We start from the raw sequence: 22,718 nt of genomic DNA, 5'->3' as shown, positions 1-22,718 counted from the left end.
TTGAGCTTGTCAATCTCCTCATTCTAGAAATTCACCCTAGGTATAAAATGAAAAGGAAAATAGCATTGCTCCTTGGCCTTGTTAAGAATCATCAACTGAAGTTATCAATTCCCCAAAAAGTTTGAACTTGTCAATCTCCTCATTCTAGAAATTCACCCTAGGTAAAATGAAAAGAAAAACGGCAATGCTCCTCTGGTCTTGTTAAGAATCATCAGAAGTTATCAATTCCCCAAAAAGTTTGAACTTGTCAATCTCCTCATTCTAGAAATTCACCCTAGGTAAAATGAAAAGGAAAACGACATTACTCCTCTGCCCTTGTTAAGAATCATCAACAAAGTCATCAATTCCCCAAAATCATTAATTCTGTATTTTTTCTGTTTTTATTTAATTTTATGGTATTTTTATTATTTATAAATATATTTTTTATTTTTAATTTATTTATAATGTCATGGGTTGAACCATTCGACCCGAATGATTGAACCGCTTAACCGAAAACCGGTCCCTTGACCGGTTCGTTTTTAAAAACCTTCATTTGAACTCAATTAAATTGGATTCTGGTTTTGATTTTGGTTTTGATTTTATACATTCAAAATTTAACAAACTTTCATTTCAATCTAACCCAAAGTGCACCGTGCTCCTTGATAATTAATGCTGTGTTAGGTTTGATGAAAAAAATAAGAAAGAGTTGAAAAAAAAACATAAAGTTGAGAAAAAGTTCTAAGGCCTTATTTAGAAATGTAGGGCCCGCTTGGTATATTTTTCTTTATAAGCCGTGAAGACCGATTTTCAGTCTATTTCTGTTTGGTGCACAGAAGATCTAGCCGCCAAAAGACGGAACGACAAAAAGATGCGAGAAACCCATTTTGGGCTGATTTCCGAAAGCTTCAAATGAAGCTTCTCGTGTCTTTTGCGTTTTAATCTTACGCAGAAAGACACATATCTGCCAAACATGCTTTGGACTGCTCAAATCTTCATTCAAAAACTCAATGCGTCTTTTGCATGTCAGAACTATCAGAAGATCTTCTCAAAAAGATGCATCAAACGGCCCGTAATATGCAAGTTTTTTTTTTTTATTTTTGACAAAAAAATCAGCTTTATTACTTGGTGCCAAGAATATGTACATGAGAGTCCTTGACAGAATTATAACATACTGCTAGCTCAGTTTTACATGCAAAGTAAGCCAAAATATGAGCAGGTTGGTTTTGAGATCTGTTTACATGTAACCAGAAAAAAAGCTTTGGAGAATGAAGACAGAAGCTTTCTAATTTGAGCCTGATGAAGACGTTCGGTCCATGTACTAATACCCTGTCTATTGCTTGGCGAGAAGCTGCTTGGAGCCCGGTCATTAAGGGTCTTAGTTCAGCATCATGGGGATTGATGGACCCACAAGGGATTCCTTTGCAGATAATTTGGTCCCCTTGCGCTCGTTGGAGGATGAAACTTGAAAGAGCATTCTGAGTTTCCTGTCAAAGGATCATAAGAACCATCAATATATAACAAGGCTTCATTAGTGGGAAGATTGATGCCTCGAGAGATTTCAGTATGAATAGTTTCTTGATTCCCATATAAGATAGAACAGAATACAACCTCTCCCAAACAGTTGTAATGCCTCCACCTTAGAATGTGATGTACAGGGATTTTGGTACCAGTCCAGTATGGCCTTAGAGAAATAACAGTGGAAGAAAAGATGATGAAAGGTTTCTGTGTACACAAAGTAGATCTAGGACTGTTCACAAATAAATTCAAACCGATGAAATCGATCAGATGGCGCTTTGTTCATGAGAGCACTTGATCTGAAGCCTAAACCACCACGATTTTTGGGTAGATAAACCCTTTTCCACGGGAGGGTGTGTTTGGTTTTGCTTTTATACTGAGTTCCACCAGAAATCTCTCACTGTTTTGTCTAGTGTAGAGTGTACTTTGTTAGAAAGTATGGCAGTTGTCATTTGATATACTGGTATTGATTGCAAGACCGATTTGATCCGTGTGGTTCTCCCTGCTTTTGAGAGAGAAAGATCGAGCTCCATGCCTTGAGCCGAGAGGAGATTTTCTCATGCAGTTCTTTATGAGAGCAAGCATCATTGTCACTTCAGTTCAGTCTTACTCCTAGATATTTGGAGCCGAGTAAAGGCTATTTCACTCTAGCAAATGTGAGAAAATTTTTCTGTGGGTTCTGGGCACATTGGAACTGAAAATTATTGTAGATTTGGATGGATTCGACCTTAGACCTGAGATGGCTTCTAATTGATGGGGGATTTTATTTAGCTCCCTGATCTGACCAGTTGCTACTTGGCAGAATAAAATGCAGTAAATAATAGATGAGTGATAGGAGTGCTATCTCTTGCCAGGGAGATTCCCTTAATGAGCTGTGAAGAAGAAGCTTTTAGGAGCATTTTAGAGAATACCTCCATTCCTATTATGAAGGGATATGGCGAAAGATGGTCTCCTCTCTCTTCAATTGGAAAAACTCTTGAAAAAACTCTGTGTAATTTGTTGATCTTCATTATACAAGTTACATCCTATATATATACAATTTCCTCTGCTTGAATTTAAGAGATTCAATTTCAGTAGGAAATTGCTAATTACAAGTTTTACTAATTGCAAGTTCCTCAAGAAATCTAGGAAACTATTATCCAAATACATCTAGGAAACGTGGGGATTTGGTTACGTGGATATTTGGTTTCCCAATACTCCCCCTCAAATTGGCGCATGCAGATTCCGAATACCCAATTTGCCAAGAAAATATGCAAATTTCTCTTTTCCCAGAGCCTTCGTCAAGATATCAGCCAACTGCTCTGTGGTTCGAACATGGCAAGTGACAATGTTCCCACGCCGTATCTCATCGCGAACAAAATGATAGTCGACCTCAATATGCTTTGTCCGCTTGTGGAACATTGGATTCGCGGCTATGTGCAAAGCTGCTTGATTGTCACAATACAACCGTGCTGGTTCATCATGCGCCACCCCAAAAGACAGAAGAAGTTTATTCATCCACTTCAACTCACAGCTTGTCGCAGCCATCGAACGATATTCGGCTTCTGCAGAGGAGCGCGACATGGTATGTTGTTTTTTTGTTTTCCAAGAAACCGACGATTGCCCAGTAGAACAAAGTAGCCAGTCAACGACCGTCGCGTCAGTGGGCAGCTTGCCCAATCAGAGTCGCAATAAGCATATAGACACAGATCGCTATCAGAACGGAACAATATACCTTGTCCTGGATATCCTTTCATATAACGCACTATGCGCAGAGCTGCCTCCCAATGTTCTTATCGTGGGCTTTGCATGAACTGAGCTAGGATATGAACACAATAACACAACTCAGAACGTGTAATGATCAAGTAGATCAACCGTCCCACTAATCGTCGATACTGATTCGGATTTTCCATAATAACGCCCTTTGCCAGTGCAAGATGATGATTTTGTTCAATGGGTATGGATGTTGGTTTGGCTCCCAAGAATCCACATTCCGAGATGATGTCTAGGGCATACTTCCGTTGAGACAAAAAGATTCCCTCAGGGTCACGAGTTATTTCAATCCCTAGGAAATATTTGAGTGTACCCAAGTCTTTCATATGGAAGCATCGATGGAGATACTTTTTGAATTTTACAATGGCAACAGTATCATTTCCCCCAACAATCAGGTCATCAACATATATCAGCACGTGCAAACGAATATTGTGTTTGCAATAGGTGAATAGAGAGTAGTCAGGATACGACTGGACAAACCCAAACTGTATCAAGGCCGTTGTTAACTTCGAGAACCAACACCTAGGAGCTTGACGTAGTCCATAGAGAGATTTCTTCAGTTTGCACACCTTTGTTCGATCCTTAGATGCAAATCCTGGCGGCAACTGCATGTATACTTACTCATTCAAATCCCCATGTAAGAAGGCATTATGTACATCCATCTGATCCAACTCCCACTTCCTAGCGGCTGCCACGACTAAGAAAGTGCGAATGTCATCATTTTGGCCACAGGAGCGAAATTCTCATTATAATCTAACCCCTCAACCTGTCTATTCCTGAGAATAACTAGCCGAGCCTTATGTCGTTCAATCGTCCCATCTGAATTATATTTGATCTTATAAACCCATTTACTCCCTATTGCCTTTTTCCCGGGAGGTAGAGTTTCCAATGTCCAAGTACCATTATCCTCCAAAGCTTGGATTTCCTTCCTCATAGCTTCCCTCCATTTCTCACTTTTCATTGCCTCAGAAATGCTGGTGGGCTTGGCTCCTGCAGTGACTGCAGCTAAGAAAGCTTGATGTCTAGCAGAGAAGTTAGTACATGTCACATAATTCGCTATGAGATAGGGAGTCGTACCTGAGGACTCTGATTTAGAGTTGGCTTGAGTGTGAATAGGGTCTTTTCAAACATCGAGTAGTGTAGGTCACGTAGGGTTTCAACAAAACAGACGGCGTGCGATGCCGATGTCCCCTACCAAGTTGCTCTTCTAGTGCCACTTGTGGTGCTGGATCCACATTAATTTTGTCCTCATTGCCATTAATTCCCACTTCCTGCTCACTCTCTTCTTCTCCGTGCTCCTCCTCTCTTCCATCATCATTAATCTCAAGGCTCCCCCTATCATAGATGTCGGCTGCATCACTCCCCTTGTCTTTATTCCCTCTGTGGCTGTGTACAACATCATCATCAACTGCGGCATCAACTGGTGCAATGGCTGGGCCAGGTTTGTTTCCCAGATTGGCTTCTGAACCAGTGACATATGGAAATATATTTTCATGGAAGACTACATCACGGGAGACAAAATATTCACCTCTTTCAACATCATATATGCGCTAACCTTTCTTTTCGTAGGGATAACCCACAAAAACACACTTCCTACTCCTTTCTCTAAACTTATCTTTGTCTCGAGGACTTCAATGAGCATAGCAGAGACAACCAAATACTCTCATGTTCTTGTATTGTGGTGGCATCCCGAACAATACCTCATACGGAGTCTTCCCGCCAAGTACAGAAGAAGGTGTCCTGTTTATCAAGTATCCAGTGGTTAAGGCACACTCCCCCCAAAACTGAATAGGTAAACCTGCTTGAAACCTCAATATTCTGACAACATTCAAAATATGCCTATGTGTTCCAACACAGGAGGTCTGATGCAGAATGCCATAAGTCTTGAAGTATGACTTCAGGCCTTTAAACTCTGTTCCATTATCACTTCGAACAGCTCTGACTTGCTTGCCAAATTGGCGTTCTGCCATGGCACAAAAATTCTCAACAATATGTGCTACTTCACTTTTTTCAAGTAGCAGGTAAACTCACACAACACGAGAATAATCATCAACAATGGTTAGAAAGTAAATGACACCATAAGAGGCCGGTACTTTATAAGTACCCCATGTATCACAATGAATTAGAGAGAAACAATCATCGGCTTTATGTTTACTTTTAGGAAAAACTTTCCTAGTTTGTTTTACTCTGTAACAAACATCACATGGCTTATCTCTTTCAGGTCTACTGTTTAATTTACCTACTTTAGTAAGTGAAGATAATATCTGTTCAGACGGATGTCCCAATCTACGATGCCACAACTCCCATTCACTCATTCTACTTGTTCTATTTGCCCGAACCGGTGCTGCTCCTCTAAAATGATAGACCCCATCACATTGCTCACCCGCTCCAATCAGAGTCCTTGCGGTTTGGTCCTGTATCACGCACAGCTTGTCAGTAAAAGTGACAGTACAATTTATCTCTTGCAATAATTTAGCTACAGAAATAAGGGTGCAGTTCATTCTTGGTACAAAAAGCACATGATGTAAATAAATATTTCCACCCAAGTGCACAATCCCTTCGTTTACTGCAGTAGTTTGCTTCCCATTGGGAAGTTTCACCGAACACGGTGTAATATTCCGAACTTCAATCAATAAATTGATTTCTCCAGTCATATGGTGCGACGCCCCGGAATCAATTATCCAATCAGTAGAATTTTTCTTATTGAAAAGTCTTTCAGATTTATGTGAATTTAGAATATTGAGAAGTGTTGTCCATTGGTCACCACTCAGCCCCAGAAATCCGCTACGGTCATGATCATTTGTGATTCCAACCTTCCGTCCTCCAGTCTCACTTCCCGTTGCTTGGGCAGTGTTTGCTCTTGCGTTGTTTCCTCGTCCTCGTCCGTCGAACATGGTGGAAAGTCTATTGATACGCCTTCTGGTTCGTTGGTCGACGAGCAACGGTCACCTTCAGGTAGTGTGTTTGGTGTGCTCTACAGGTGGTAATCAGAGATTACGACAGTCGCGCAAATCCTCCCAACTTTTGGGGTTCGTCGAACTCCGGATGAGGTTTGCGAAAGAAGTGCGGCCACGGTACCTTGTAGAAGAATCCAAGAAAACCCAAGGGCCTACGCAACAGGATCAGATTCTGGAGGATATATCGATCGACTGACAGAATACACAACAGGAACCATCAACCGACCCGAACTAGTTTTCAGTTCATTAAAACCAAATCAAACACTCCGCTTCATGCTTTAGCATAGGATCTGTCAATCTCGATCATACTTCGTCGCACTGTGGAAACCAACGGTTTGGAAGGCAGGGTTGAAGAAGTCCTCCCGAAAACAGAGGAGAGAGAACAATCCGTGTAGAAGATGATGAAACTCTCTTTGGATTTCGTAGAATGCGAAGCCAAACTCTGGTCACTGTCTCAGAGATGGGGACGATGAATCAGTCGGCTTCGAGGGATTGGAAGAGGAAGAATGTTGCTGCTCATTGGAAGAGGGATTGGACGATGAATCAATAGCTTTGCCGCCGCTCTTTTCCGCTCAGAAGTTTCGCTGTCGCTGCTCTGGTTCAGACGAAATAGAGTCTAGTCTTCGCCGCCGCTAGTTCCGCTCGAACAGGGAGAGAAGAGGAACATTAGCTTTGCCGTTGCTCTTTTTTGCTCAGAAGTTTTGTTGCCGCTAAGAGGGATTGGACGATGAATCAGTAGCTTTGCCGCCGCTCTTTTCCGCTCAGAAGTTTTGTTGCCGCTGCTCTGGTTCAGACGGAAAAGAGTCCAGTCTTTGCCGCCGCTAGTTCTGCTCGAACAAGGAGAGAAGAGGAACAGTAGCTTTGCCGCCGCTCTTCTGGGTTGGGTTCGAATGGAGGGGATGAGCTATAGTGCCACTTCTTGGAAACTGGAGTGTAGACAGACTCAGCCGGCGAATGCGGTGTTGCTCTTAGCAACTTTGTTACCGCTGCTGATCTACAGATCGTAGAACACATACCTCTCGCTCCCGTTTCTTTTTGCTCTGATACCATAAAAAAACTCTGTGTAATTTGTTGATCTTCATTATACAAGGTACACCCTATATATATACAATTTCCTACGCCTGAATTTAGGAGATTCAGTTTCAGTAGGAAATTGCTAATTACAAGTTCTACTAATTGCAAGTTCCCCAAGAAATCTGGGAAACTACTATCCAAATACATCTAGGAAACGTGGGGATTTGGTTACGTGGAGATTTGGTTTCCCAATAACTCTTATGATTCACCCCCAACTTAGCACTGAAGATGCATTGACAAATGAGGTTAAACGATTTGGTTGGAAAGCTCATGATTCGAAGCACTTCTATGAGGAATTTCCATCCCATCTGATCAAAATCTTTGGATGTATCTAACTTTTTAAGGCTATATATCCCCTTCCTTTCTTTTGAGTCTTCATGTGGTGGGGAATTTCTTTGGTCAGAAGAATGTTGTTCGTGATTTGTCTGTTTTTGAGAAAACCCGATTGGAAGTATCACTTTTTGAAGAATAGGTTGCATTCTTGTTACTATCCATTTATAGATGATTTTGTAACTGACATTACATAAAGTAAACCTAAGATCTCATTTGGGCAGAGTGAAAATACAAATATATTTAGTATAAATACTAAATATAAATATGCATGGTTCATATGTGCCATTTATGTTTACACTAAACATATTTGTATTTGCATTCTTCACTAATGGGGCTTAAGACTCAGTTTGGAGAGAATAAAAATACAAATATGTAGAGTGCAAAACCTTGTATTTTGTATGTATTTGCATTGTATATATGTGCGTTTGTACTCTTTCCAAATTAAGGCTACGTAGAGTGTAAAAAGGTCCATATAAATTGCAAAGTTGGGTGGGTTAGTTTTACACTAACAAATTTACCTTCTTATCAAACAGGCTTTTAACTGTAATGGATGCAAGCACGAATTCCAATAAAGCATGCCTTTTTTTTTTATCAAAAGCCCACTTGAATGCAAATTTACTTCTTTTTTACTGACGTATTTTTACATCTCATTGCCCATGTAAATATGCATTGGAAAATGTGTTTTCTATCATTTGTCAATGCATAAATACAATACTGCCAAAAGGCAATAGTGAACCAAAGTGCAAATTTACCCTGAACTGGGATTTACACTTCATTTGTATCATTTTCAATTGCAGCATAAGGCTCAATTTGAAAAGAGTACAAATATAAATATGTAGAGTGCAAAACAGAGCTTTTAGTAAAATTTAAAAGAGACAGGGCATGTGTATGATGCAGATGAAAAATCTTAAATAATGCAATCCCTAACAGGAAAAAAAAAACTCAATTTGTCCCAATGTTAAATGGAATTGTTTCTTTGGTTGGTGGATTAATAACCGTTTGGGTGAACAGGTCAATTGGTGATATCCTAAATTAAATAATAAAAATATAAAAATAGACAAAATTATAGAAAAATACAAGAAATTTATAGAAAAATTCGGTATGAAATTGAGATTGTCTCTACTTATATGTATTCTTTAGACTAAACAAAAACAAGTGTGATAAATGAGAATTAATAATGAAAATAACTAAAAAAATGAATCAGTCATTGATCAGCTTAATATCTATTTAGGGACCACCTAACATCTTAATGTTTTAAGTTGAATGATTCTTTGAGATGATATCAGAATCTATTTGATGAAGTAGTCTAGTATTCGATCCTCTTTGCCCCTATTATAATTAATTAAATTTCAATGCAAGGTATGTGTGAGCCTATTCTTTTCGGCACTTAAATTCACTCTTCAAGTTTGATGGATTTTTGTGTGAGGGGTGTGTTAGAGAGTAAAAAACCTATTTAGAGACTTTACCTAACAAATTAGGCTCAACTTGGATGAAATACAAATACAAATATATATAGTACAAAACCTTATATTTTATATTATTTTGTATATATTTATATTATACATATTTATACTTGTACTCCTTCAAACCAAGCCTTAAGATATTTAGGTCGAACGGATCTTAACATAGTTAACATGAGTACACGACAATCTGAGCAAAGTATTTACCCACTCACTAGTTGAACAATAGAGTTTGTCATAACTCACAAGAGTAGAAAGACCTGTGATGTACTATATTCTCCATACCCTAAAAAAGGTATAACAACATAAACAGAGGTTATCATCAGCATCCAGAGAAAAACTAAAGCCATTTGGAGAATGGATAGATAGTCCAGACTCCGATTGTTATACAACCTTTTTGCTTTGTCACATGCACCATCACGTTTGCCACATAGACTATGGGTTTGTCTACCACATGTACCCACATCGACTATTGTCTATGAATCCATTTAGAGGTGTAAATCCGCCATGCTGTCTGTGGCCTAGCATGACCCAACACGGCCCGGCATGATCGTGCAGGCCGTGCTAGACTTAGGGTTTTAGGTCCATGGGCTGGGCCGGCATGGCCCAACATGACTCATATATATTATCTATATATATATAAATTATAATTATATAATGATATATAGTATATAATTTATTAATAAAATAAATATATATTTTTTTAATTTTATTATACTAATTTATTTAGTTATTGTATATATAAGGAATTATATACATCAGAATTTTAATTTTTTATCAATTTTTTAAATAAATAGCTTTGGCCCGATATATAACCCGGCCTGACTCAAGCTTTAACCCACGGACCAACCCGATCCATAACATGACACAGCACAAGCATGGGCCGGGGCCATGCCGAACCAACCGCCAAATTATCGCAGGGGAGGGCGGCACGGCCCAGGGACATGGTCAGAGGTAAATGGCTCGGCGATGTAATTTTGTCCAATAGAACCAGAGAATATTCGAAGTCGTCATCTAGTACCAATGATAGGCTATTGGGCTGAACCTTCTTTCATTGATAATGGCTGTAAGAGGTATATGTGGGGCCCATATTATACTGCCACGTGGAAACTTCCCTGGAGTAATAGCTTCCCTTTTAATGGCCCAACTACAACTATAGTTATGTTGTGGTTGATTTGAAAACTTCTGGTCAGGAGTGTGGTAGGCCTTGTAGGTTGATTTTCTTTCGTTTTTTCTTTCTTTTCTTATGTGATGACGGTGAAAAATGAAAATGAAGCAACTTATGTGCAGGTCCGGGTCTAGAAGAAAAAAAATCTGCCTGGCCCAGGAAATTTCCAGGAAGGCCCGAGTGGGCAGTATAGGGCCCAGGCAGAAATGGTCAACCCTGGTTGTAAGATGAGATGCTCTCATTACAAATGGTGGCAAGAGATACGGCTCTTCCTGCCCGGCCTGACAAGCTTAGTTTAGAGTTAAATCTGGGCTTAGACCAGAGTTTTGTATCAAGGCCCGAATGAGCCTTCTGAAACTTCAGCTGTAGGACAACTGTTCATGTTCGAACAGGGAAAGGCCCATTCTAAGGCAGAGGTTTTATATATAGTGCTTCAAGGATTAAAATTTCGTCACGTATTAGCCCGTATTGTTCCATATCAGAGTCTTTTCAATACACTCCTACATAGGGTGTTTCGGATCGGCGAGTGGTTCAGGGGGTAGATTGGATTTAAACCAACCCCTCTGAACCAATTTCGAAAAAAATAAAAAAACATAAAAAATAATACCAATACAGGCCAATACACCTTACCGGTGTATTGCTCTGTATCAATATTTTGAACCTTGTAGTGCTCTATCTATTATATTAGTATGTCTGTATGTGTTTTGTACGTGATAAATTTTGTGATGATGATGATAATACATAATATGTTTTCAAAATTTGTTACAATTTTTTACATGTCTTTATTGTTCTTATTTGTCACACTTATAATAATTCATTAACATAGAGATATGCCCAAATGTTTTCTACAGAATTTATATATTATTTGTATATTTTTGTCTTTATTTTTTTTAAAATTTTATTATTTAATTATAACTTCACGAGTTAACACATTCAACTTAAAATGTTGAATTGATCTACCACCAAATTGGAAAAAAAATTCATTTTTGGGTTAATTTTGAATTATGTATTTTATTTATATCATCAATAGAATCTTAAAAACAATAAAATATTAGAGATGTTTCCAAATGTTTTTACAAAAAAAAATATATTTTTCCATATACTTTGTATTTTTATCTTTTGTTTTAATTTTTATTATTTAATTATAAAATAAATGGTTGACACATATAACCCAAAAGGTTGAACTGTTGACCCACCACAGGAAAACAATTTAATTTTTGTGTTGGTTTTAGATTTTATAGTTTAGTCCTAGCATCAACAAAGCAATTATTATTTATCACACTTTTTTCTTTAATATGATTAGTATAAAATATTACATAGGTGTGCAAAATGTTATTTACAAAAGTTTGTATTATTACATGTGAGGCGAAATGCAGTAGGTCAAATTATACTTTTTGCCCTTGCAATTAGAGAGGGACTAAATTCAAAAAAGTAAGGGCATTCTAGTTTAGAAAAGGATTCAATGAATGTAAATGGGAGTTAATACTTTAAACATGAGACTTAATGAGATGGATTTGAATGAGTAGAAAAGTGATTTTTCAAATTACATTACCGTCTATAAAATTAGACAAAGATCAAATTCAAAAATTGGGATGATTTAGTCAAATAAAAGTTCCACACCATTATTCATACTTTTAATAGTAGCATTAAATGAAAAATGTAAAATGACATTTTTGCTATGTCTCGTTTTACAATTATTGAACAAAAATGTAAAATAACAATTTTGCCTTTGCTTATTTTTCAATTCAAACTTTAAAGAGGGGGCATTTGTTGTCCAATGAAAATTCCAGAAGCAAAAACATATTCACACTTTTATAAATAGTATAGATATAGATATATATAAATAGATATAAGGTTTTATCAATGTAAGAAAGCTTGATGCATGACTTTTAGATATGGTGGCCCAACCTTATGGTCGAGTTGGGCTTTTATGTCAAGCTTGGTGGCTAGGCAGGGACTCTATGACTATATCAGTCTTTAAACGCCATGCTCAGACCATTCAAGGAAAGTCTAGCCTAGAAAATTACTAGTTGCTACCTATCAGTTACCACTAAGGCCCCATTCGCTTTCCGGTAAATTACTTACTTGGGTAAATGCACAGAAAGACTTACCCAGGTAAGTGCATTTACCCATATTCTTTTATTTTTCATGTAAATAAAGCAATGACGATCATTTTAGCAATAAAAATCAATTATTAAAAGGGGCATTATAACCCCGTTCAAGTGTTGACAACTTTCCCTCATATGGAAACATTATTTACCCACCTAGGAGATAGATATCACTTAGGCCTTGTTTGCTTTTTGGTAGTTACTTATCCAAGTAAATGCACTTATTTGGGTAAGGAAAGACTTACCCAAGTAAGTGCATTTACCCACGTTCTTTTATTTTCCATGCAAACAGGACAATAACTATTTTAGCCATAAAAATCCATTATTACAAGGGTCATTTTTGTCCCATTCCCCCAAAGTGGAAAAGTTATTTACCCACCTAAGGTAAGTGATACCTAAGAAAATAAACTTTCCCTGATTCCCACATAAATCTAAAAAAGAACATGAAATTCTTAATATGTGGGAATCAAAACCCCATTGACCAACTTCCCCCTCTCAAAATCCAGAAAAAGAAAGCCCCTTTAATCATGAAAATAAACTTTCCCTCTTCCGCACATAAATCTAATAAAATAATATGTTTTTTTTTATCTTTCCCCTCTAAAAAAAAACGTCCCTTTGTAAACTTTAATGGTTGCCTGGTTGGGATTCTACAATCCTATGTAAAGAAACTTTGGGCCCATTATTGAATAAGCCCAACTTAAAAGATTCCCCGCATCGAGGATTGCCAAGCTCCGACACATACCAGACCAGTGACACCAGTCAGACCAGGTTGAAAGTTAAAACTCTCGTGGCGAGTAAGAGTTAAGAGGTTGACAACATGAACACTTGAAAAAGCATTGGCGAGAATAGATCTCTAATTCTACTCGCGAGAGTATGATTTTAACGGCTTCTAACTTCTAAAGTTCTAACCCTTAAGATCTGGGTCCGTAGATATCTTCAGAAAAAAAATAAATTAACAAAATAAAAAAAATCGACTTGTATCTCCCAGTTATTAGGCCTTCTCCGACGCGAAGTCGCGAAGGTGGGATTCGAGAAAAAAGTAAAGAGTTAGGCTCAGTTGCTCAGTCCTCTCTCCATCTCCTCTTCTTCTCTCTGTAACGCAATCGTAGAGCCTTTGGTAGCTTGAAAAAATGTCTAATTTCTCTTCTCAGCTCAGGCTCTCTTCGTCCCTGATCAAACGATTCAAGCAGAAAATGACAACAATGACGATGATGATGATGGAGAGGAGATCGTTCACGACTACTGAAGGTTCTCGTCCCACTATCGTCCAAAAACGCAGCCTTGATATACTCCATGATCCCTGGTTCAATAAGGTAAGTCTCTAGTTGTTCTTTGGTTGTTTGAATTTTAATGTGTCCATTGCTTTGTCGAACTGAAGTCCTGGTTATGAAGATAGCTTTTGTTTAGAAGATTGTACTTTTGTAATTGTTGATTGGTTTTGTTTTCACATTCTAAGTGCGGATTGTTTTTGACGAGCTATGTTTGATCTTCAACTTTGGGAAAATGAAAAAATAAGAGATGAATATGAACATAATGGACCAAACTGAAGAGATTACATGTAGTTGATTAGATGCTTTTATGTGGTTCAGAACTTGAGTTTCGTTTTAGAATTTTTACATTTGGTGGTTCTGTCCTGAATTTCCTGGTGAATTGCGAATTTGCCAATTGGGTAACCCAATGCCTTCGGGAAATCTGTTACCATTATGTGTTCACTTATCATATCATCTTATGGGTGACCTTGGTGCACTAGTTGTTTGATCAGTATTCAGTAATGTTTCTTTTTTCTTTTCCTTATTAAATTATAGAAATGAATTCTGACCTTCTTATCCGAAAAAAAAACAGGGAACAGCATTCTCCATGACAGAACGAGACCGCCTTGATCTTCGTGGTCTTCTCCCTCCCGGTGTTATGACTTCTCAACAGCAAATTGAGCGTTTCAGTAAGTTTCAAATCATTGCATTCTTGGTTGACATATGGGTTATTACTGCTACATTGATATAGTTCTATTAATAACACTTCTACTTATTGATAAAAAAAATAAAATAAAATAAATAACACTTCCACTTTTACATGGCTTAGGAAAGGAAGTAAGTACTTCCAAGCATAATAACATCCACAATGTATGTGTAACCAGATTTTCTAAGTTCATAACCTTCATTTCTTTCTAGTTCATGAAAATTACCAAGGGGAATTGTGAAAAGTTAATTAATTGATGTTTTTGAAGTTTTTAGAAGCTAGAATTAGCTTTTAGAAATAGTTAACGATTGGGTATGCAACCAAGAATACTACTAATCTGAACTTTTCTCTCTTATTTTCTGCCACCAAATCTTAGTTAATCTTATTATTTTTCAGACCTTTTTCACTACTAGGTATTAGAGCAGGTCCTTTCTTCTCTTTTCTCTCCTTGATTCCATACACCTTTTATCAGCAGCGTATGGAAAGATTGCTGATCACACCTGTTAGTTGCCACTTAGTTGGAACGAGGTTCTGGAGATTGTAGACTAGACTTTGGAAGCTTAAGAAGTCCTGTGAAGTTTTCCTGCCCAAAACCTAGGCTAGCTAGAGAGTGAAGACCTTGATTAAGTGTCAAGGGGTTATTTCAAGCTAGTTTAAGAAGTCCTGTTTAAAGCCTCTTTGAGATTGACTTGCATTGGAAAGAGTTATGGAGAACCTGGTAGGAGTGGCTGCAAGTTTTCCCTTTTCTCCCAAGTTGCAGGGTTGGTAAAACTCTAGTTTTCTATACTTTGTTGACTGAAGGTCATTTGTTTTGGGTTTGTTATACCCTATTTCTGTTTACAGTTACATCCTTATTGAAGGGTTGGATCGGCGGAGCATCAGGAGCTGACCTGAAGCAGTTACAGAGTTTGGGGTATTTGACAAGATGGTACAAATTATCTTGAATGACCTCATTTTGTACGCATCAATGTCTATAGTAGAGGGAAGTTGGGGTATTTGACAAGCTGTACCAAGAAACCTAAAAAGACCAATCCTACCTATGAGAAGTGGATGCAAGAGAATTACACTGTGATTGGATGGCTTATGAATTTTATGCTACCACACATTAGTAAACTCTACTTATGGATGGATTATGCTAAAGAAGTGTGGGATAGTGTAGTGGAAGCATACTCTTGGAAAATGAATGTGGTTAGAGCTGTAAGTTGAAGAATGAGGTCATAAATCTTCAATCAGGAGAGAAATCACTGGGTCCATACTACTTGTAGACATGTGAATATTCAAAGCCAAATAAATGGGCTTAATTTACATGATAGCCTCTAAATTAATATGGGCCTCCATGGGCCCAATGCCCTAGTCTACATAAGTATGACTTAGTGGCCCAAGGATCCAAGTGTACTAAGTCCAGTATGATCCATGTCCTATTTTAATTGGGTGGTCCCATTGGCAAGACCACTAACTCCTACATAATGGTGCATGCATGGGAGTTAACCCTAACCCAACACCCCGCTCTCATGGGATTGGTTAGCTAAGTGGGCTGAGGTGGCAGCCTTAATCCTTGGCTATAAATAGCCTTGCCTAGGAAGAAAGGGCTCCCTTTTTCTTTCAACAATCACATTGCAAGAATCTCTCACACACCAACACTTGAGGATTGCAAGCAACCACAAGCTCCTGCAATCTCCTACAACTGTAAGATCAAGAGAGAAGAAAGAAGAGAAAAGCTTCTTCATTCTCAACAACACACTTGGATTCAAGCTCTCCCAAGAAGATCAAGCCACCACTAAAGGGCCCTTCTTAGAGAAGCATCATTCATAGCCGATCAAGCGCGAAGCCCAGAGTGAAGAAATCTGTATCAAATCTCCCAGAGCACCAAAATCAAGGAATCTACATCAACACTTCAAGAAGTATGAGAAACATGCCAACGGCCCTCGTCTTCACCGAATTTGACCGTTAATCAGAGGTTGCTCACATCATCGAGTAGAAATCAAAGAGAGCTAATTCCCTTGTTTGTATTTTTTTTATTACAAATTCATTTTTGTAATTTGTCTCAATATTTTGTGTTAATCAAATACACGAAATTTGTGTCGACACTACTCTATGCTGAAATCTCAAAGGTAGGATATTAATTTACTGGAGATAGTTGTTTGGGCGAGTAACAAAGATGCAGAGACATACAAGAAGCTTTTAGAGACAAAGTCTTTTGAGTTCTTAATTGGGTTTAACCTAGAATATGATATTATTTGACAGAATATATTTGTTAATGATGAAGTTACCTTGTCTCAGGCATACTTTATGGTAATGAGGAGAGCAAAAGGAAGGTACATCTTCAAAATGCAACTACAGGTCATTATGCTCATGTTGAAGTAAGGTTAAGAGGGAGTGAGGACAGGAAAGAAGTGATTTGTTATTTTTATAAGAACCTAAGTGCACTAGGGAAACATGCTAGAAATTATACCCTCAATTCAAGCCTTTTTGATTTAAGAACAATAAGAAGAGTGGAAATGCAAATGTGGCTACAATTCTAGAGGATGATAAGGGGTCTACAGAAGATAAGTCTACTATGGAGCAGTTGGTGGCAATCAAGGTAGAGTTTGAGAAGTATGGTAGACTTCTCAATCACATAGAGACTATAGTTGCATCTAATTCAGCACCCATAGGAAATCTTGCATCTACTGCCTTTTCCCACTCAGGTTTTAGTGCTTTTGCTAACTATGCAACCATCTCAGGTTGCATAGTAGTCCTTTAGATTTTTATTCTGTTTTTTTTTTTTTTTTTTTTTTTTTATCATAGAACTAGCATTTTTAACCTCTTTACTACCTATCAGATTCTCCCTGGTTGTGATAGAATATCACTTGTAAATGGTTCTATTGCTCCCATTATAGGAAACAGGAAAGAGAGATATTAGAGCCACTAAGACCCTTACTTTTCTCTCTATCCCTCATGTCCCTAAATTGAATACAAACCTCCTTTCTATTAGTAGTTTGGCCAAGTCATTAAATTGTTATGTAGCCTTTTACCCTATGTATTGTGTGTTTCTGGATTTGAAGTCTTATAAGTGAAGGGATGAGAGATTCATCATATGGATAGCCGAACCCTGCAGGTAGGTAGGGCGAAATTTCAAAAAATTTATCTCTCTCCCATGTGGGAATCACATTCCTTTTTTTAGAAAATCTGCATTTTCAAGGATCAATCTTGAACCTAAACCGAACCAGATCTGAAACCAAAAGGTAGGAGAGGGATATACCTGATACGGAGTAATAGTAACTCCCAACGAAGGTGTTCACGCCCAAGGAAAACGCCAAAGACTGCTCCCACTGAAGATGACACAGCGTAGGGTGGAGCAGAATCAGCAGTTGGTTCTTCAACAAGAACCAAACTCTTCAGCAAGAATTCGATGGAGGGTGAGTGAGCATGACTTCAGATCAGTTATTCACCAAAAACTGATATCAAGAACGCTTCTTGATCGCTCCTACAGGTGGAGAACGAACTGGCAATGGCGACAATAGGAAGAGAAGGCAAGAGCAAAAGATGGCATCAGTCTCACTGGGGCTGTCTTCTCTCTTGTATCTCAAATCAGAATTGAGTGAACTGGGGTTCGCCCTCCTCCTCCTTTTATAGCCTTAAAGAGAGCTCCTTCTAATCCTATTAGGAGTTTCCTAATCCAAATCTTGTATTTGGATCTCGACTTTCTTTAAGAAATAAGGATAATCCCTTATCTTATCTGTAGATCAAGATCAACCCTCCTAATCTCATTAGGAGTTTTCTGATCCAAATCTCTATTTGGATTTGGACTCTCTGAGTGGATAGGGATAACTCCCTATCCTATCTGCTGATCTAAATCCCAGAACCGCCCCTCTTTAATTAGTCAAATTAAACCAATTCGAATTGGGCTTTAGGCCCATTAAGTCCATGTGCTCATTCAGCCTCCAAACTGCTTCCCAATTGGGTATCCTTGTATGGCGTGGGACCCAAACATTGATCTACACATCAGCCACATGGGTTTAGTCTAGCCTCTGTTACAAGGCCTGGCCGAATTCAATGTAAGGGACAGTGAACCCCTGAACCCATCACCATGGGCTCTTAATGGGCCCAACACTTACACTAAGTGGTCCTTGGGTCAAGCCACCTTATAAAAACCCAAGGACTGTGGACAGATGCAAGATTAGCCCATCAGGTATTACCCTCAATGGTCTTACACTTAACCTCTCAGCCCATAATGATCAAACACTGCCTGACAAGAGATGACCTCTCCCTCGGCTGCAAGGAATAGTGCTGCACTCTCTACTCACATGGATCCCGGGAATTAAAACCTTTTGCAAACATTTTGAAACCATAATATATATATGTATATCTCTATATAAATATATTTTGCAAAAACAAATTTCAACGGTTGAAATCGGCTGCCGGCAGCTTTGGTTTCCATCAGAGAGAGTGCATCCTTGATCATTACCTTTGTCCGACAAAGGCGCTGATTGGCACTATGATCACCCACTCAGATGAATTCTTGGACTGTCCCAACATACCCAGGTTTTGACCCCCTCGAAGGATCTCACTGATTGGCATATCAAAGACAGCCCAATCCGACACCTAGTACAGTATCATAATCGAGTCTAGGGGTTAGGTGTAACATTCCAGTTTTGCCCATCAATCTCCAAGGTCCAGGGCAATACTGGAATTCTGGTCCGGTTCAGGGTTTCAAGAAAACCCACACTGCATGTACCTCAGGTCTCGCCCTGGCAGCTGAGACAAGCCACCCCAACCAACTTGGCGGCACATTAGTGTCAGCCTTGGCAGGATAAATCTCCCCAGATCTATCTAACGGCTGTGAACATTCTAAACTAACACGAGTCTCATATGTGTCCAGTTTAAGTGTATTACATAGAAACACACCACAATAACATGAATCAAATTTGTACTTTATTCATTTACATTAAATGTCATAAGGTACATCATTCTAATTGGAGGTAAGGGCTACACTGTCTTATGGTGATTGGAGTATCCGTGAAGTGAATGGGATCTACTTGTTAGACGTGCTTAAAAAGATCATGGTATCATCTCAAAGGATGTCTTTGGAGTCCACAATGTTAGAGTATCTTAGTCGTGTTATGTTTTGCCATTTTCAGTTGTTTAAGAGTATCAATTTGTCAAGTCTTCATTGTGAGTCATGCAAACTTTCAAAGCATTATAGAAATTCTTATTCTTCAAATAATAAAAGATCTAAATTTTCTTTTGACATTATGTATTCTGATATATAGGGGCCATATCATTCTCTATCTATGGGTGGTTATAAGTATTTTCTCTTTTTTGTTGATATATATATATATATATTTTCAATTTGATGTGTTCACCTGATGAAGCACCCAAATTAATGCAACAAGTCCATGAATTTATTATTCTGATATGATAATGTAAAGGAATATTTTGAGAAAGGTTTCTTTATCTATCTTGAAAATTTAGGGTCATTCATCAAATCTCTTGTACCTATACACCATAATAAAATAGGGCTTCTGAGCAGAAAAATCATCATATTATTGAGGTTGTTAGAAGCATTTTGTTTGCCTCTCATGTTCTAGTTAAGTATTGGGGGGATTTTGTTCTCATTGCAACCTGCTTGAGTAATTGTATGCCATCACGAGTTCTTGGTCTCAAGTCCCCTTTCAATCTTCTTTTTCTAGATGTAGACTTGTTTTCTATTTCTCTTTGTGTTTTTGATTTCATGTTCCTAGTTTCCAATGACACAAGTTTGAGTCCAAGGCCTGAAAAGTGCATTTTCCTTGATTATGCCTCCACATAAAAGGATTATTGTTAGGAATGGAAATTGGGTGTGTTTGGGGCGGGAACCATACTCTTAATGGTGTTTCCCATTCTAGATAAAGTTTCACCCTTAAAGTTTGAAAGGGCAAAAATTTTAGGAACTTAATCTTTTAATGGTGTTTCCCCTATATTCAAAGGGCTTCCTAGAAGTGGATTCTGTCACCTCTTCCCACATCATAATGGGTGGAGATAAGAAAAAAAGGGTATCCCTCGTGAATTGCTTCCTGTGGAGAAGTTGAGGTTGAGTGAGGAGCAATTTTAGCATCCCAGCCATTACCCTCCAGACCATGAATGCTTTTTATTACCTTGTGCCCCAGCCGATCTCTTTTAAAAGGAAATCTCCATAACCATTTTCCTAGTAAAGCAATGCTCCTAAGAGCAATGTTTCCTAATCCTAGGTCACCTTTCTCTTTTGGTTTACTAACCTGCTCCCATTTAACTAAATGATCCTTTCTTTGCTCTCTTGGAGAGGGATGGTATGAGGGCTAAGATGGAAGCATTACACAGGAACAATACATGTTTCCTAATCCTAGGTCACCTTGTGGTGTAGCAAAGGGATATACTCAAATGTACATGTAGAGAGACTGGGCCGAATGGGCCCTAGTATTTATCCTTTTATTCTTTGTAATGTGTTATCTATTTGTTTGCTAATGGGCCTGTTACTTCTTTTTGTAAGCTTACTTTAAGTTCTTGCTTAGCTGGCCACCCACTTAAGGGCGTACTTGTAATTAACTTAGTGAATGGAGATTAACAAACGGATTAGAGAGGGGAGAGAGGAGATTATCAAACTCTTCTTCTTCTTCCTCTTCTTTTCTCCATCTTCTTCCTTTGTACTGCTGTCTTCTACCTTTCTTCTACTTTTCTCTCTAATTTTAACCAAGTTTATATCAGTTTTAGAGGACTGATTTACTTCTTGGTATCAGAGCAGGTTTCTCCCTTCTCTTTTTTCTTTTTTTTTTTTCTCTTCTCACATACACCCTTCAATTGGGAAAGTGTATGGAGAGATAAGTTCCCTATAGTTCAGAGGATCTTTTGCCTAGTTGGTAGAGGGTTTGGAGAGTTGAAGTCTGGCCGAAAACTGCCAAGAAGTGATGTATTTTTTCTGCCCCAAACCCTAGCCGATTAGAGAGTTTCAAAGTTATAGGTAAAGGAAAAGTTTTTGGTGTGGTACTCAGTGCTTGGGAGGTGTGTTTTGACTTCTAGAAGGGTACAGTTAAGTCTTGAAAGAAGTTGGGAAGCTCTGGTAGGTGCGACTGCATCTTCTCTCTTTCTCCCCGACAACCGAGTGCAGTGAAACCCTAGCTGCCAAGTATTTGGGTACTGTTTTGACTTCAAGTAAGTTTATAAAGCCTAAAAATCTAGTTTTTTGATTTTCGTTTGATCAATGGAACAATACGGAAGTGAGTTCTAGAAGATGCTGGCATCCGGGCTTGGCTCGGTAGATTCCGTTTTGAATGGTATGACCACAATTAAGTTGGATGGAACCAATTACCTAGTTTGGGTACAATCTATACGGATTTGTGTCTGCAGTAGAGGTAAATTAGGGTATCTCATAGGTAGTAAGGTGAAACCCGAAGAGATAGACCTTGCATTTGAGAAATGGATGAAGGAGAACTATACAATAATCAGATGGTTGGTCAACTCTATGCAGCCTCATATAAGTTACCATTACCTTTGGATGTCTTCAGCCAAGGAGATCTGGGACAGTGTTACAGAGACCTATTCATTGAAGTTGAATGTGGCAAGAGCCTATAAGCCAAAAAGTGATGTGAAGAATCTGAGACAAGGGGGAGAGAAGTGTGGCAATTTACTATTCTATGCTGAAATCTCTATTGTAGGAAATTAATGTTATGGAGACAGTTGTATGGGAGAGTGCAAAGGATGCAGAGACTTTTAGGAAATTGGTGGAAAGAAACAGGGTGTTTGAATTTCTTACAGGACTCAACCCTAAGTTTGACATTATTAGGCAGAATATTCTGGCCAAGGATGAGGTCACTCCTGCCTAGGCATATGCCATGGTAAGCAGTGAAGAGAGTAGGCGGCAGGTTCAGTTACAGAGTCCACCTACAGAACACTTTGCACATGCTGGAATAAAGCCGAAGGGTCCAACTGAGAAGAAAGAGCTGATATGTGAATACTGCAAGAAACCGAGGCATACTAAAGACACTTGCTGGAAGCTTCATCTAGATCTTCTACCAAACAGGTTTAAGAATAACAATAGTTTTAAGAAGGTTGGTCAGACAGGAAAGCCTAAGATTGCTAACGTTGCCATAGTGCCCGAAGGAGGGAATAAGGAAAGTGAAGAATTATCAGCAATGAAGGCAATGAAGGCAGAGTTTGAAAAATATGGAAGGTTGTTGAATCACTTGGAAACCACCGTCTCTACATCTCACTCTTCAGGCAACACATCATCATCATCCGCATTTGCTTACTCAAATATTCGTGCTTTTGCAAATCATGCTTCTATTTCAGGTAATCATAAAATCCCTTGGATCAGTGATTTTGGTGCATCAAACCATATGACCAGCTTGTCTAACCTTTTTTGTTCATATCATCTCTTTTCTGGTAAAGAGAAAATATCTCTTGCTGATGGGTCTCTTGCTCC

General features: G+C 38.5%; 1 protein-coding gene across 1 annotated transcript in view; it reads left to right on the top strand.

Moving 5' to 3' along the window:
• Nucleotides 1-13,079: 13,079 nt before the first annotated feature.
• LOC104609908 (NAD-dependent malic enzyme, mitochondrial-like) overlaps nucleotides 13,080-22,718 on the top strand; it is a 138,772-nt gene continuing 129,133 nt past the window's right edge. Inside the window, exons 1-2 of the mRNA XM_088895930.1 lie at nucleotides 13,080-13,659; nucleotides 14,189-14,285. Of these exons, the coding sequence (XP_088752056.1) occupies nucleotides 13,477-13,659; nucleotides 14,189-14,285 (280 nt within the window). The 5' untranslated portion in view covers nucleotides 13,080-13,476. The remainder of the gene's footprint in view (nucleotides 13,660-14,188; nucleotides 14,286-22,718) is intronic.

Source organism: Nelumbo nucifera, chromosome 1, assembly GCF_055504915.1.
Source record: "Nelumbo nucifera cultivar China Antique chromosome 1, China Antique-T2T, whole genome shotgun sequence".
Classification (NCBI taxonomy): Eukaryota; Viridiplantae; Streptophyta; class Magnoliopsida; order Proteales; family Nelumbonaceae; genus Nelumbo; species Nelumbo nucifera.
Note: the sequence above shows the minus strand (reverse complement) of the source record. Positions and strands in the feature narration are given on the sequence as shown.